The sequence below is a fragment of the Piliocolobus tephrosceles genome, chromosome 2, assembly GCF_002776525.5.
Source record: "Piliocolobus tephrosceles isolate RC106 chromosome 2, ASM277652v3, whole genome shotgun sequence".
NCBI lineage: Eukaryota > Metazoa > Chordata > Mammalia > Primates > Cercopithecidae > Piliocolobus > Piliocolobus tephrosceles.
This window is the reverse complement of record NC_045435.1, coordinates 44064116-44081038: the sequence shown is the minus strand read 5'-3', so window position 1 is coordinate 44081038 and position 16923 is coordinate 44064116. Positions and strand designations below refer to the sequence as shown.

The 16923-nt window shown below is 46.0% G+C and overlaps 1 protein-coding gene and 1 non-coding gene across 3 annotated transcripts in view; one reads left to right on the top strand and one right to left on the bottom strand.

Annotated features, from left to right (window-relative positions):
* EEFSEC (eukaryotic elongation factor, selenocysteine-tRNA specific) overlaps positions 1–3466 on the bottom strand; it is a 256233-nt gene extending 252767 nt beyond the window's left edge. The window contains exon 1 of one of the 2 annotated variants that reach the window (XM_023215672.3): positions 3055–3466. In XM_023215672.3, coding sequence (XP_023071440.1) covers positions 3055–3370 — 316 coding nt within the window. In that variant the 5' untranslated portion in view covers positions 3371–3466. The remainder of the gene's footprint in view (positions 1–3054) is intronic. The other variant, XM_023215661.3, reaches the window with a different exon arrangement.
* A 13025-nt stretch (positions 3467–16491) lies between these two features.
* Positions 16492–16598, top strand: LOC111545373. Its single transcript, XR_002732426.1, has one exon. It is a non-coding gene; the product is annotated as a U6 spliceosomal RNA (small nuclear RNA).
* Positions 16599–16923: the final 325 nt, after the last annotated feature.

The following is a 16923-nucleotide window of genomic DNA, read 5'->3' as shown; positions in this document are numbered from 1 at the left end:
TTTTTATTTAAAGTGAGAGACTTGCAACTCTTCCTTTCCCTTGAACACATAAAGGCTATTAACTGGATGAATTTTAATATTGTTGTGTCTCAGGGAATAGGGAGGCCTGAGGAAAGAGAGACAGACAGGGGAAAAACCAGGAGGTAGAGCAGTCAGAACACACACAACATTTATTAAGTTTGCTGCCTTACATAAGCATTGTTTGTCGCACTTCAAAATTATAATAGTAACATCAAAAATCACTGATCCCAGATCACCATTAACAGATGACATGTGTTTGAAATCAAGTGAAATGTTTGGTACTTAATATTTGATGAAAAGTTTGAAATATTGTTAAGAATAACCCAAATGTGGCATAGAGACACAAAGTGGGCACATGCTGTTGGACAGGTTGCCTTGAACCTTCGATTTGTAAAAAACCACTATCTGCAAAGTACAATCAAGTGAAGCACAATAACATGAGGTATGCACGTATGTTGGAAGGGGATGGGGGAACTATAGGGTAACCTGGGGAAGCATGCAAAGTACTCCAGCTTTGGAGTCAGGCAGACCTGGACTGTTTCACTAACCAGCTGCCTCCCTAAGTCCCAATTTTCTCAACTATTAAATGGTAACCACCATGCTCCTTGCAGGGTTTGCCTGGTAAGTAGCAAATACACAAGAAAACTCAAGCCAATAAATAGTTGTGTGGTTACCACTATCTTCCAGTTGAAGCAAGGTCCAGAATTAGGTTCAAAGGTCATACAGCTAAGGAAGAAAGCTAGGCTTCAAGCCCAGTTTTGTCTGACTCCAAAAGTATGTCCTTCACCACTCATCTACCCTATTTACTAGAAAACACTAAAAACTTGCCGTCTCATTTTTTAACCTCTGCCTTCCACCTCCAGTCTGGACTGGCTTAGAGTCCATGTCCTAAAATGTATTTTGATGTGACCAAACAGAATTCAGTTATAAGGGGACGGGGAGGAATGGGTAGAGAATCGTGTGCCCCTTAATATTCACCTGACCAAAACATGGATTGAGGAGAAGACTTTAGATAGTGTGACCCTGGGCAAGTCCCTTTACCTCTTCAAACTTCTATTTCCTCTACTGTAAAATGGGGAAATGATCTCAGACTGCCTGTAACATGAAACAGTTGGGAGGTAACAAAGATGAAGTACTGTACTTAATAAGCTCATCATTATAGCTGGGACCCAGAATGCCCAGTGACCAATGAGGTCATCTACCACCAAGCAGAATATTGCTGGAAGGAAACACAAGGAAATGGGAACAGAAAGGTAATCGGGTACTGGGGTCAGCAGTAAGAAGTATACTTCTTTAGCTATATATCCTTTTAGACCACGTGTTTATATTATTGTATCTTTTTTTCTAAAAATATGTTTAAAGCTCTATCCATATATTTAAGTGGAGTTAAATGGGCTTGGAAAAATAATCCACAAAGGTCTAATAATGATCTTTTCAGCTGGGTGCAGTGGCTCACGTCTATAATCCCAACACTTTGGGAGGCCAAGACAGGTGCATCACGAGGTCAAGATCAAGACCATCCTGGCCAATATGTTGAAAACCCATCTCTACTAAAAATACAAAAACTAGCCGGGCATGGTGGCACGCACCTGTAGTCCCAGCTACTCAGGAGGCTGAGGAAGGAGAATCGCTTGAACCTGGGAAGCAGAGGTTGCAGTGAGTGGAGATCGCACCACTGCACTCCAGCCTGGTAACAGAGCGAGACTCCATCTCAGAAAAAAAAAAAATAGTAGTTTTTTCCTTTGCAGAGATGGAAGGGGTGTAGAATTTAGGACAGAGGAATGGGTAAGGGAATGTTTGCCTTATTTGTAATACTCTATTTCTTCACAAATGGCATATATTCATGTATTACATGCATAATTAAAAACTAAGGGTACCTCTTTGGAGGGCATTTTGGCAGTACCGACCACGACCAAAAACACACATGCCCCTTGCCCCAGCCAGTTAGTTCTATTACCCTACATATATACGAACATACCAAAGACTTCTGTTCTAGAATATTCACTGCAACATGGTTTGCAAATACTGGAAACTACATAAACGTCCATCATTAAAAGATTTGTTTAGAAAATGTTGGTACAGGCCGGGCGTGGTGGCTCACGCCCATAATCCCAGCACTTTGGGAGGCCAAGGTGGACGGATCATGAAGTCAGGAGTTTCAGACCAGCTTGACCAACATAGTGAAACCCGTCTCTACTAAAAATACAAAAAAATTAGCTGGGCGTGGTGGTGCGCACCCGTAATCCCAACTACTCAGGAGGCTGAGGCAGGAGAATCGCTTGAACCCAGGAGGCGGAGGTTGCAGTGAGCCAAAATCGTGCCACCGCACTCCAGGCTGGGCGACAGAATGAGACTGTCTCAAAAAAAAAAAAAAAAAGAAAAAGAAAAAGAAAACGTTGGTACCACTGTGCAATGGAATCCTATGTGAGCTTTAAAAAGAATGATGTAGCTTTATGTGTACAGATATGGGGCACTCTCCAGACACAGTGTTGAGTGAAATCGTGTCTAACAGGAAGACGGAAAGAGGGATTTATACATATACAGAGATATGCTTGTATTGACATGGAGCCTTTCTGAAATGATATACAAAAACTGGTAGCAGCGGTTGGCTCTAGGAACGGTAATCAGGAGATCAAAGGACAGGTGAATGGAGACAGCCTTTGTATGCATACCCTTTTTGTAGCTTTTGAGTTTTCTTATTTTGAGTTTTCTTTACTTGACCATTTATTATAAACACATTTGGTAGGAATTTTTTGATTTTTGTTTGTTTTTTTAAGGAAAGCACCTTGCAGCTCGGTAGTGCTGGATGGGAAAAGCTTCCATATCAGCTGGCCTTGAGTTCGAATCTCAAAGCCTCCGCTCGCTTGCTGCGGGGCCCTGAGCAAGTCACGTCCGCCTCTTGGGGCCTCAGGGGCCCCACCAATGAGGTGGGGCGATTTCCCGTCCCGGCATAGGCTCGAGCGAATTCGGACACGGAGCCCGGCCGCTCCGCCCGCGTCCCTGAGCCCGGCTCCCGCCCCGGCCCGCGCTCACCGCCGATGATGGTCCGGATGAGGGAGGCGTGCCCGGGGCAGTCGACCAGCGTGACCTGAAGCAGTGGCTCGCCGGGCTCGGGCTCGGCCTCGGGCGCTGCCTGGAACTCGGGCAAAGACGACCGCAGGCGCGCGGGCAGTGGCACCGAGAAGCAGGAGAAGCCCAGGTCTAGCGTGATGCCGCGCTCGCGGCTCTGCGGCTGCTTGTCAAAGGCGGCGGTGGAGGCTGTGGTGCTTAGCGCCCGCGCCAGCGCCGTCTTGCCGCTGTCGATGTGGCCCAGCACGCCCACGTTCACGTTAACTCGCCGCCCTGCCATGCTGCCCCCGCCGCAGCCGCCTCGGACACCAGCCCGGCCCACCCCTCACCTCCCTCGGTAGTCGCCGCGGTCCGGCCCGTTAAGTTGCCCCCCCCGCAACCGGCGCGCCGTGCACACCCGTTCCGTCCCCGAAGCTTCCGCCCTCCCGAGGCTCACGGGCACCGGCAGGTGCTGTGCCCCGGGTGGATGGTCTAGGAACGGGGAGGTCACCGCAGGCAGGGTTGCTCTGTCACATAGCTTCTGCTGCCTGAAGGCTCCAAGAGCCCGAGATGGAGGGATCCTTCTGAGAAGTGAAGCCATTGGACTTCCTGGGTGAGTGGAGAAGTGAAGCCATTGGAGTTCCTGGGTGAGTGGAGACTTGGAGAACTTTTCCGTAGCTAGCAGGAGGATTGTAAAACGCACCAATCAGTGCTCTGTAAAATACACCAATCAGCACTCTGTAAAACGCACCAATCAGCAGGATCCTAAAAGTAGCCAATCGAAGGGAGGATTGAAAAAAGGGCACTCTGATAGGACAAAAATGGAACATGGGCGGCTACAAATAAGGGAATAAAAACTGTCCACTGCCACCAGCAGTGGCAACCCTCTAGGGTCCCCTTCCACACCATGGAAGCATTTTGCACTTCACAGTAAATCTTGCTGCTGCTCACTCTTTGGGTCCATGCTATCTTTAAGAGCTGTAACACTCATGGCGAAGGTCCACCGCTCCATTCTTGAAGTCAGCGAGACTATGAACCCACTGGAAGAAACCAACTCCAGACACACTTCCAATCATTCATGTATTGCAGCACGCTCTTACCAAGTGCCTGGTGGGTACTGCTGGGCTACAGTGCCTGCTAACATTACATTCTAGGGGGTGAGGGCTAAGTCAAACAATAAAGCCTGAACCAGACCATTTCAGAGAGTGAGAAGTCTCCTAGGGAAAATAAAAGCTGAGATAAAAAAGAGCGGGAGAGGGAGGATGGACAGCTATGGGTCAGGGAAGATATCTAGGAGTTGCTGTTTGAGTTGAAACTCCAGTGTTGAAAGGAGCCAACCATGGGAAAAGACTGTTTGAAGATGCAAGAGGACAACATTTGAAGATGGAAGAGGACAACATTATCTCTAACTCAGAAATTCCCACCCTGAGAGTCTGTAGCCTGGGCATAGGAGAGGCCACAAACCTCTAAATTGAACACACAGTGAATGTGTTGTGATAGAGAGAAGGTCCACAACTCTCACTAGATCATAATCTAGCGTCTAGAACCACAAAAAAAGGTTGTCAGCCACAGTCACCAACCAGAGGTCACAAACCTAAGTCTCTGCCCTGGCCAGGTGGTGGGTAAATCAAAGAAGAGCAGTTAACAGAGTCTAAGATGACAGGGAGTGGTGGGGACCTGGGAGAACTGGAGAACCCTTTTCCTGTGCAAAGAGGGAAGCCACTGCTCAGCCTCAGCCAATGATACCAGGCAGGAATGGTAGTGCAACGTTGCCTCATCCTTCCATTTTTCTAGAGAAGAGAGTGTTTCTGTAACACTGTGGCGGTGGAGCACAAAGTTCACTGAAGCTTACTTTTGCCCTCTGTGATGAGCCAGGCCATGTGCTGATGTATTCACGCTTGCAGTAACTGCCTTCTTCGTTCCACCACTCTGCACTAGGAACAGAGTCCATGTCATAGACTGAATTGTGTCCCTCTCAAATTCATATGTTGGCACCCTGACCCGCAGTGTGATGGTATTTGGAGATGGGACCTTTGGGAGGTTAGATGAGATCATGAGCGTGGGACCTTGTGATGGGATTAGTGTCCTTACAAGAAGAGAACAGAAACTTGGTTTCCATTTTCCCATCTTGCAAATAGGGAACAGTAAAAATATGTCTTCCATTTTAAAAATCTAGTAGTAAAAGCAGTAAACATATTTAAAAGGGAGGGTTAGTAAATAGGTAATAAGAGCTTTAGAGGCTTTATGTACCTCTGAGAAACATTTCAACTAACAAAAGATTTTGTAGAGGGCCTGGCTTCAAATAAACCTCATTTCTTACCTCTGTTTTAAACAGAATCCTGAAATGGTAATGAAAAGAAAAAAGGTTTGGCTGGGTGTGATGGTTCACGCCTGTAATCCCAGCACTTTGGGAGGCTGAGGCAGGCAGATCACTTGAGGTCAGGAGTTTGAGACCATCCTGGCCAACATGGCGAAATTCTGTCTCTACTAAAAATACAAAAATTAGGCTGGAGTGATGGCAGGCACCTGTAATCCCAGCTACTCAGGAGGCTGAGGCAGGAACATGGCTTGAACCTGGGGGGTGGAGGTTGCAGTGAGCCAAGATTGCACCACTACACTCCAGCCTGGGTGACAAGCAAAACTCCATCTCAAAAAAAAAAAAAAAAAAGGAAAGAAAGAAAAAAAGTTTGTGTTTTAACCCTTTAATGTATTGGTCTCACAGACTCAATAGTGAACTTCATGCATTGACCTCTGAAGTATTGGTTGAAACTTGGGACAATGCTAAGCCTTGGGAAGAGCAGTTAACAGAGTCTGTTAACAGAAACAGATGCAGTTTCTACTCTCGAGATGCCCACAGTCGAATGTGAAAATGGGAGGGGGACAGTCGATATAATAATCTGGTATTTACAAGGCAGAGAAGTGCAGGTTTCGAGTGGGAGTGAGCTGTGGGCATGGGGGATGTGGTCAAGACATTTCTTAAAGGTAGTGACAGCTGATCTAAACTGGAATAAAGTGCAGAAGCAGAGGGAGCTGCCTAGCAAAAGTCAGAATGGGTGTGATGGCATGGGGTGGGGGCACTGAACATGGCAGGGAAGGGAAGTGATAAGAATGGAATTGAAGAGGAGACTTCAAAGTTACCGTCCCAGGGCAAAACTAATCTGAATAAGACTAGAGGGTGCTTCTGAGGGGTAAGGGATTGGTGGCGGTTGACTGGAAAAGGGCTTAAAGGCATTTTCTGGGGTATGGGTATGGTCTATATCTTGACAGAGGTTTGGGTTTAGTGAATATACACCTAAGATTTGTGCACTTTACCATATGGAAAATTTATATGAAAAGAAGAAACTATTAACAAATATTGAACTCTAGTTGACAGTACATGTACTAGAGTGTTCAGGGGAGTGTACTGGTTCTGCACCTTACTTTAAAATGCATCCGAGGCCGGGCACGGTGGCTCAAGCCTGTAATCCCAGCCCTCCTTTACAAGTCTGTAATCCCTCCTTTGGGAGGCCAAGACTGGCAGATCACGAGGTCAGGAGATCGAGACCATCCTGGCTAACACGATGAAACCCCGTCTCTACTAAAAAATACAAAAAACTAGCAGGGGGAGGTGGTGGGCGCCTGTAGTCCTAGCTACTCTGGAGGCTGAGGCAGGAGAATGGCGTAAAACCCGGGAGGCGGAGCTTGCAGTGAGCTGAGATCCGGCCACTGCACTCCAGCCTGGGCGACAGAGCCAGACTCCATCTCAAAAAAAAAAAAAAAAAAAATGCATCTTAAAACCTAGATGAACTGATGGGTAGCTAGAGGGATGGCTTGATGGCATATGCATGATAAACAAATGTTATTGGCAGAATTCATGTGATGAATGTATGGGTGATCCATGTAAAATTATTTAGACATTGCTATACCTTTGAACATTTTCATAATATAATAAAAGATTGGGAAAGAATGAAACAATCCTCTAAACTAAAAAAAAAAAAAAAAGAAGAAGTTTCTGTCCTACAATCTCTTATCCATAGTATTTCTAAAATCTAAAAAGCTCTGAAAACAGCAAGTTTTCTGGAACTTTTTGTCAGTAAACAATGGCCTGAACTGAGAGGAGGCTAGCTGAACTGAGAGGAGGCTAGCTGTAGCTATGTAACTGCTTTTCACAAGCATGCACATATTTCACAACAGATGTTTGACTGCGATGTGCTGCCCATACTCCACTGACGGAGTCATATGGTACATAGTTTATCCTCTGTATTGCCTCTCAGAAATTGGAAAAATTCCGAATTCTGAGAAACACTTGGTCTCAGGAGCTTCAGGTAGCAGGCTAGAGTCTCATAAAGATTTTTCAGTGACAAGATTTTGTGACTAATTGGATGTGCAATGGGGGAGAAGGAGGACGCTGGGACGATCTCTAAATTTCTAGCTATAGACCTTCATTTTTTCATTTTTCATTTTTCAGTCTTGTGATGGTTAATACTGAGTGTCAACTTGATCAGGCTGAAGGATACAAAGTATTGATCCTGGATGTGTCTGTGAGGGGTTGCCAAAAGAGATTAACATTTGAGTCAGTGGCCTGGGAAAGGCCAGATTAAGACCCACCCTTAATCTGGGTGGGCGCAATCTAATCAGCTGCCATCGCAGCTAGAATATAAGCAGGCGGAAAATGTGAAAAGAGAGACTGACCTAGCCTCCCAGCCTTCATCTTTCTCCTGTGCTGGATGCTTCCTGCTCTTGAACATCAGACTTCAAGTTCTTCAGTTTTAGAACTCGGACTGGCTCTCCTTGCTCCTCAGCCTGCAGATGGCCTATTGTGGGACCTTGTGATCATGTGAGCCAATATTTAATAAACTCCCACATATATATATATGTGTGTGTGTATATATATGTGTGTGTGTGTGTGTGTGTGTATAGGATTCTCTAGAGGGACAGAACTAATGGAATATGTATATATATATTCCACATGTCCACGGCTAAGAGGCACAGAGCTGCTCACTATATATATATTATATATATATATTTAAAAAAATAGAGAGAGAGCCACTCATTATATATATATATAATATAGAGAGCCGTTCATTATGTATATATATAATGGAATATATGTATATATATATGTTTATATTCCAAGATGGAAGAGGACAACATTATCTCTGACTCAGAAATTCTCACCCTGAGAGTCTGTAGCCTGGGCTTAGGATATATATATATATATATATTACACACACACACATACATATATATATATATATTCCATATATATTCCATTCGTTCTGTCCCTCTAGAGAATCTTGACTAATACAAATCTTCTAACAAATATTGATTGAATACCTGCTGTGTGGCAGACATGAAATTTTGGAGGGATACAACTATGGATGAATAAGGCAAATAATGATGAAGTGCTTTGGGAGAAATAAGGCAGCCTCTTATCTCAGCATTGCTGAGAGTTACTGGTGCAAGGGAGGAGGATGCTCATTAAGGGAGAGGCATTTGAGCTGACAAAGATGCAGGAGAAGGGCCAGGCTGCACAGAACCTAGGGAAATTTATGAAAGAAAGTGCTGCACAGAGGAAACAGCAGGCTCAGAGACAGCAGCAACCAGAGCCAGGTGGCACATGGCGAGGTGAGGCTGAAGAGAAGAAGCTGCATGCTAAGCATATCCTGAAAATATCTTTCAGTGTATGGTTTAGCTTGGTGGTGTGGCCTTCTGAAGCATCAAAGACAGAAGCTCTAGAAAGCTGGCCGGAGGCCAAAGCCAGACTTCCCCAGAAAACAGGATCTCACCAATGCTAAGATTGGTGTTGCAACATCACCCAAGTCTCCCTCCCTGTGAGGGCTCTGGTTGTGTGGTTGGCCCAAGGGTCTCAGAAACAGAATCCCCCTGAGACAAACCATTGAGACTCACTCCTTCCTCCAGACAGTTACTCTGGAAGCATTTAAGGCCCCAGCCTCTTGTCCTCTTAGGCCCCAAGGAAAGTAGTCTTCATGAAAAGGCATCTTCTAGTACCAAGTATTTCTTTTCTATATTGTATGTAGTAGCCAAATATTATAAACAAAGTAAATGTCCTTAAAAAGAATAATTATGGTAAGTTTGAAATTATATCAAGACAAAGACCAGGCATAGTGGCTTACGTCTGTAATCCCAGCACTTTGAGAGGCCAAGGTGGGCAGATCATTTGAGACCAGAAGTTCGGGACCAGCCTGGTCAACATGGCAAAACGCTGTCTCTACTAAAAACACAAAAATTAGCCAGACATGGTGGTGCTTGCCTGTAATCCCAACTACTCCGGAGGCTGAGGCACAAGAATCACCTAAACCAGGAGGCAGAGGTTGCAGTGAGCCAAGATCGCACCACTGCACTCCAGCCTAGGTGACAGAGTCTTGCTCTGTCTCAACAAAAAAAAAAGAAAGAAATTATATCAGGACACAAAGCTACCAAAAATCAGAATTTAAAAGAAGAGGAGTGTATGGCAGTCTAGACTGGCCCTGAGTTGCTCCTTGTTGGGTAATGGGTCTTCGGGGTTCATTATTCTGTCTACATTTTTGATATGTTCAAAGTTTCCCATGATAAAAAACTGTAAATAGAAAAAGAGAGATCGTGGTCTGTCTATACTGTGGTATATGATACAGACTTTGAAAAGAACAAAGAAGCTGTTTGTATACTACTTGGGAACAATCTCTAAGATATATTGGTAACAGAAAAAATAGGGTGCACACTAGTGTGTATAGCATGTTTGCATTTATGAAAAATGCACTCTCTCTATATATGTGCTTGTAAAAGTATAGAATAGCCCTACAAGGGTACATAAGATATGGATAACAGCAGACACAAGAAGGTCCCAGGGCTCAGCCCTCCAATTTTCTCTCTATATATTTACTCCCTGATGATGTCTATGTCTCTTGGTGTTACAAGCCATTGACTCCCAAATTCAGGTTCTGTGTGTGAGCCTGCAGCTAGGAGCCTCCCCCTCCTAATTGCAGGCTCACATACACAACCTGAATGTGTAATAGGTATCTCAAACTTACATGTCAAGGTTAGAATTTCTGGTTTTACCCTCCACTCCACTCCACTCCCATCACAGTGAATGAGAACCGCATCCTCCCAGTTGTTTAAGCAGCAAACTGTGGCTCAGTTCTTGACTCCTCTCTTTCTTTCATACTCCACATTCAATTCACTGAAAAATTATGTTGGTTTTACCCTTAGAATCCAACCCCCTCTGAACATCTCTACCATCAGTACTTGATCTAAGCCATCATCTCTTACCTGGATTACCGCAACAGTAAAATTCACCCTTGTTGGTGTACGGCTCTATGAGCTTTGGCCAATGCATAAAATCAGGTAATCACCATCACAATCAAGATACAAAACAGACTCATAACCCTCAAAAAAAAAACAAAAAAGAAAAGAAAAAAAACCCTTTGTGATCAATCCCTCCTACTCCTTTAACCTCTGGCAGCTACTTATCTATGTTCTCTGTCTCTACAAGCTTTGCTTTTTCCAGAACATTATACAAGTGGAAGCATACAATAGGTAACCTTTGGGGTCCAGCTTCTTTCACTTAGCATAATGCATTTGAGATATATCCATGTTGTTGTGTGTGACTGCAGTGTGTGATCCTTTTTATCACTGTGTAGTATTACATTGTATGGATGGATCATCATTTGGTTGCCCAGTCACCTGTTGAAGAGCATTTGGGTTGTTTCCAGGTTTTGGCTATTATAAAGCTGTTCTAAAGACTCATGTATAAGTTTCTATGTGAACGTAAGTTTCACTCGGGTAAACACCAAAAGTGAGATTGTTGGGTCATATGGCTAGTGGGTTTTAACTTTATAAGAAACTGCTAAACTGTTTTCCAGAGTGGCTGTATCATTTTACATTCCCGCAGCAATGTATAAGAGTTTCAATTGCTCACATCATCAGTTGTAGTTGGTATTGTTGACTGTCTTGTTTTTGTTTTTGTTTTAGAGATGGGGTCTCACTCTGTCGCCCAGGCTGCAGTGCAGTGGCACAATCATAGCTCACTGCAGTCTCAAACTCCTGGGCTCAAACCGTCCTCCCATCCCAGCCTCCTGGGTAGCCCAACCAATTTTTAAAATTTTTTGTAAAGATGGAGTCTCGCTATGTTACCTAGGCTGTTTTGTTTTTAATTTTAGCTTTTCTTGCAGGATGTGGTGGCTCATGCCTATAATCGCAGCACTTTGGGAGGCCAAGGTGGGAAGACCATTTAAGCCCAGGAGTTGGAGACCAGCCTGGGAAACATAGTAGGGCTCCATCTCTACAAAAAATACAAAAATTGGCCGGGAATGGTGGCACATGCCTGTGGTCTCAGCTACTCGAGAGGCTGAGGTGCGCGGATCTCCTGACCCCAGGAGGTCAAGGCTGCAGTGAGCCATGATCATGCCACCACCCCAGCCTGGGCAACAGAGCAAAACCTTGTCTCAATAGCAATTGTAATGTTAGCCTTTCCAGTAGGTGTGTTGTGGTTTCTCATCGTGGTTTTAATTTACTGAAGCTGTTCTTTTACTAGGACTCTCTGCATCTGCTCTTGTTCTCCTACAGCCTGTTCTGCTTACAGAAGCTGGAGTGAGCCTTTGTCTCTTCATCTCACTTGGAGGAAGAGCCACAGTCCTTACAGCAGCACAGTGGCAGGCAAATGGGGCCATGCACACGCACAGAGACACACACACACACGTGCGCACACACACACAGACGCACGCACACAGACACACGGACACACACGTGCAGATGCAGAGACACACAGATGTATGGACACACGTGCGCACAGTGGCAGGCAAATGAGGCCATGCACATGCACAGAGACATACATGCGTGCACACACACAGAGATGCACATGCACACACATGCACACACAGGAGACACACACGCACACATGCACGCGCACACACGTGCACACAGCGGCAGGCAAATGGGGCCATGCACACACATAGAGACACACAGACGCACATGCACACACCCGTGCACATGCAGAGATACACAGATGCACACACACACGTGTGCACAGCAGCAGGCAAATGGGACCATGCATAAGCACAGAGACACACACGCACGCACACATGCACATGTACACACACAGACACACGCACATGCACAGAAACACACACACACACACATACACACACCATGCTACCTTCCTGAACTCATCTCCTGTTTTCTTCTGGCTCCAGCCACACTAGCCCCCTTGCTGTTACTCAAAACCCCCAAGCAAGGACCAGAGCATTTTTCTCCCAAACCTCTAAACGGCTCACCCCTCACCTCCTCCAAGTTCAGCTGTCACGTCCTGCATGAGCCCTGCCCTGGACAGCCTCTCTAAAAGTACAGTCCCCTCCCTACTCCTGATCCCACTTATCCTGCTCCAGTTTTTCCTTTGCGCATATCACCTTTGAACATACGTGTATGGTTTATTTCCTTAATGTTCATTCCTCATTATCTGTCTCCTCCTGGGTTTAGCACAGTGCATATAGGTGGTGCTCAATAAATGTTATCTCCAGGGAGGGGAACAGGTTGGCTGGAGGGAAGACAGGAAGACATTTTACTTGAAATACATTGGCATTTTTTAAATTTTAACTCATGTGAAACTATTACCTATTCAAGAAATACATTTTTCAAAATTTTAAAAAAATGTCCTAAAGGTACCAGTGGGACTAAGTTTCCTTAGTTTGTATCCCCAAGGGAAGAGTTACAAATGCTTTATCACTGTCCCCTGTGGACAGACTGACTCCTCACCCCACCCCAGCCCACCCCGCCATGCCCCTCTCTGTTTCTCTCCCTGTGCCTGGTGACCCTGAACCTGTGCAATCCTGCACATACACCGTGCTCATCCACCCCACCCCAACACTCACCCACGGTCTACTTCCTTGGACTGGCACGCTCTCTGGAAGCTTCCTCAAACCTCTGGGGACTGGATTGGTTACCTCTATGTCATGTTCTGCACAGTCATGCTTTTTGAGGACAAATGACAGAAACTCACAGTGAAACTGACTTACGTGAAAAAGGGAACATGCTGGCCCATGGTGTAGTGAAAAGCACAGACACTGCTTGTGTCCAGTCCTGCTCCCACCAGCTGGAAATTGTGGAGCCTTGGGCACATTACAAAACTGCTTTGTGCCTGAGTTTCTTCATTTGTCAAAAGGGGCATAATACTTCCTAACTCACAGGGTAGTGACGATTGTATGAATTGGTATGTCTATAGCACTCAGAGCAATTCCTGGTATATTAATAAGTGCTATATCAGTGTTTGTGAATTTAAATAAACAAACCTAGCTAAAAAGTCTGGGGGAAGAGCTTGCTTCATCCAGGGGCTCAGATGACAACATGAGGACACTGACTTTGTCTCTTTCTCTCCGTTCCTCCTTCCTCTGAGTTGTCTCCATTCCCAGACAGGCTGCCCCCTCACAATGACAAAGTGGCTGTCAGCAGCACCACAAAGTCCCCAAATCAAGTCTCCTTGGCCCTGATGAAGTCATGTGCCCCTGCACCAAGAGAGAAATCCAGTGCTCTGCCTATCCAGGTGTGGGTCATAAGCCCACCCCAAGAACGGGGGTAAGGAGGAACCAGGGGATCCCCTACAGGAAATGGAGAGCTATTCCCAGCAAAATGCAGGTTGCTTCACGCCTCCTATAGTGTACTTTGTTTCTGTCCTACCATCCCTCCCACTAAGCCAAGTTTCCTTTACACCAGGCAGGTACTCCAGAGCTCTTCCCCTTCCTGGTAGCTGAGCATGCCTAGAGAGCAAGGGCCTCACTTTGCACATCTTTGATAGCCCTGGGCCTGGCACACGCAAAGCCCCACAACTGCTTCTTGAATGCACTCACCCCCAAACCTCTAGCCCACGAAGACATCCTCCTCTGCAAAAGACTCCCTGGGCCCCCTACAGTTCCACAGGCTGGACACAGTCCCTGGGAAAATTAGTGATGGGAAACAGCCTGCAGAGCTGCGATTATTTGGGATTTGTTCTTCATGTTAATGCGATGCTGGTTCCTTTCTGTTTCTTTAATGCCATTTTGTACTAAGGTAGTTCAAAGTTCTTTACAAACAGCTAGTAATTAATTCAACTTCATTAAGGCCAATTAATCCAGGATTAATTATAAATTTGCCCAGAGGAAGTTATTATACTTTGCTCTTTGATTTGAGTTTTGGCTTTAAAGAGTCTTTCAGGAGTGAAATGGAAATTTCCCTTTTCTCTGAGGGTATCTACCTCGCCAGTAATTGTGTTAACCATGTGCCTTCCTCAGTAGGTCCCATGCCAACCTCTAAGGAGGCTGCCACCCAGGTCAGCTGAGCTACATAGCATTCCAGCATTAATCAGATCTGCCAATGACACATTTAGCCGGGGGTCAAGGAAGCCTGATATAGTGGCAAGAACTCCTCCACGTGGGTTCAAATCATGGCTGGACCTCATGTGTGACTTCACCATCTCTTCCACCTGCAAAATGGGCATCACAGTGTTTCACAAGATCATTGTGGTTGGTAGTGGTCAGCACCTACTCCCTCTTCTTTTGTAAGACCTCCTTAATTCTCCTTGGAAACTTTTCCCCTCCTTTCTTCCAGGTCACTACGGGGCTGACCCCAATCTCAGTTCCAGGGATGAACCTGAGACTTAGTACTAACCAAGCAGCATGGTCCATCCTGCTGGCTGCAGTGACTAGATTGTTAGTGAGCCTAACAACCCAAGTTGGCCTAGTCACAGCCAACCCCGGCATATTTCCCAGGGCAAGCAATACAAAAGTGTACTCTTTGCCACTGGACTGAAATCTGGAGCATGCAGGCCTGGGCTATGATAGGATCTCAGGAGAGGAGCCAGGCCATGGCAGAATAGTGGTCTCCCAAAGATGTTCACATCCTGCAGCCAGTGAATATGTTACCTTCCATGGCCAAAGGGACTTCACAGAGGTGATTAAGATAAGGGTCTTGGCGGGGCACTGTGGCTCACGCCTGTAATCCCAGCACTTTGGGAGGCCGAGAAGGGCGCATCACAAGGTCAGGAGTTCGAGACCAGCCTGACCAACATAGTGAAACCCTGTCTGTACTAAAAATACAAAAATTAGCCAGGCATGGTGGCACATGCCTGTAGCTCCAGCTACTCGAGAGGCTAAGGCAAGAGAATGGCTTGAACCCAGGAAGCAGAGGTTGTGGTGAACCACAATTGTGCCACTAAACTACAGCCTGGGCAACAGAGCGAAACTCTGTCTCAAAAAAAAAAAAAAAAAAAATCGATAAGGGTCTTGAGATGAGGAGATGATTCTGGAGTATCAGGATGGGCCTGGTGTTATCATGAAGAGACCTTATAAGAAGCAGGAAGGTCTGGGCGCTGTGGCTCATGCCTGTCATCCCAGAACTTTGGGAGGCTGAGGCTGAGGTGGGTAGATCACCTGAGGCCAGGAGTTCAAGACCAGCCTGGCCAACATGGTAAAACCTCGTCTCTAATAAAAATACAAAAATTAGCTGAGTGTGGTGGCATGTGCCTATAATGCCAGATACTACTCAGGAGGCTGATGTGAGATAATTGCTTAAACCCGGCAGGTGGAGCTTGCAGTGAGCCAAGATCGCCCCTCTACACTCCAGCCTGGGCGACAGAGTGAGACTCCATCTCAAAAAAAAAAAAGGAGAGAGGCAGGAAGGTCACAGGCAGAAAGATGACATCATAAGAAAGACTCAACCAGCCATTCCATTTTTGGCTTTGAAGGTGGAAAGGGGACTTGAGTCCAGGCATGTGGGCAGCCTGGGGAAGACGAGAAAATGGATTCTCCCCCAGAATCCCCGGAAAGGAATGCGGCCCTAACAACACGTTCATTTTAGCCCGGTGAGACCCACTTTGGACTTCTGGCCTCCAAAACTGTAAGATTATTGATTTGTGTTGTTTTAAGCCACTAAATCTGTTGTGGCAGCAATAGGAAACCAATACAAACATTTAACTGGAGTGTCAAATCTATGTTTGTATTTATTGATTAAATGGATGGCTCCTCCTAATTCCACCCCACCTCATCAGAGCTCTGCAGGGTCTTTACCAGGCTTATTCCACATCCTACACCCAGGACCACAATTTGACAGTTAAGACCTTCACTGGAAGAGACCTCAATGCCTGCCCTCTTGTCAGACTGGCTGCATTCGTCCAGGCTACCCTGATTGACCTCTGACCCCACTACCATGTGCTCTAGACAGGGCCCATGGGAGACCCAGGCTGCCCACGTTCCCAGGCAGACTCTGGGAGTCAGCGGATATGGCCAGGTTTACCCATTGCAGTGGGACGTGCCTGCTGAAACGGAAACACTGCTGCCAGCAGAGGACTTTATGCTGGGAGGCATGGGCTTTGCCCTTGCTAACCTGACCTCTGTCCCCAGCCCAGCTTCCCATCCCTAGGTTCCAAAGCAGTTCCTGTGAGTGCCCAAGGGTACTGTTTCCATTTAAAAAGTATGGCAAGTACTCTCTTCAGCAGCACATATACTAAAATTGGAATGAGACAGAAACAGTTAGCATGGCCCCTGGGCAAGGATGACACACAAAACAAAAATTAATTAAAAACATAATCATGAAGGGGAAAAGCATGACAAAATCTACTGCTAAGGACAGGACACACAGAGAGAAGGCAACTATTAAGAAAAGAAAGTCAGGCGTGGGGGCTCATGCCTATAATCCCAGCACTTTGGGAAGCCAAGGTGGGTGGATTGCCTAAGGTCAGGAGTTCGAGACCAGCCTGACCAATATGGTGAAACCCTGACTCTACTAAAAATAAAAAATTAGCTGGGCGTCGTGGTGGGTACCTGTAATCCCAGCTACTCAGGAGGCTGAGGCAGGAGAATCGCCTGATCTGGGGAGGCAGAGGTTGCCATGAGCCGAGATCATGCCACTACA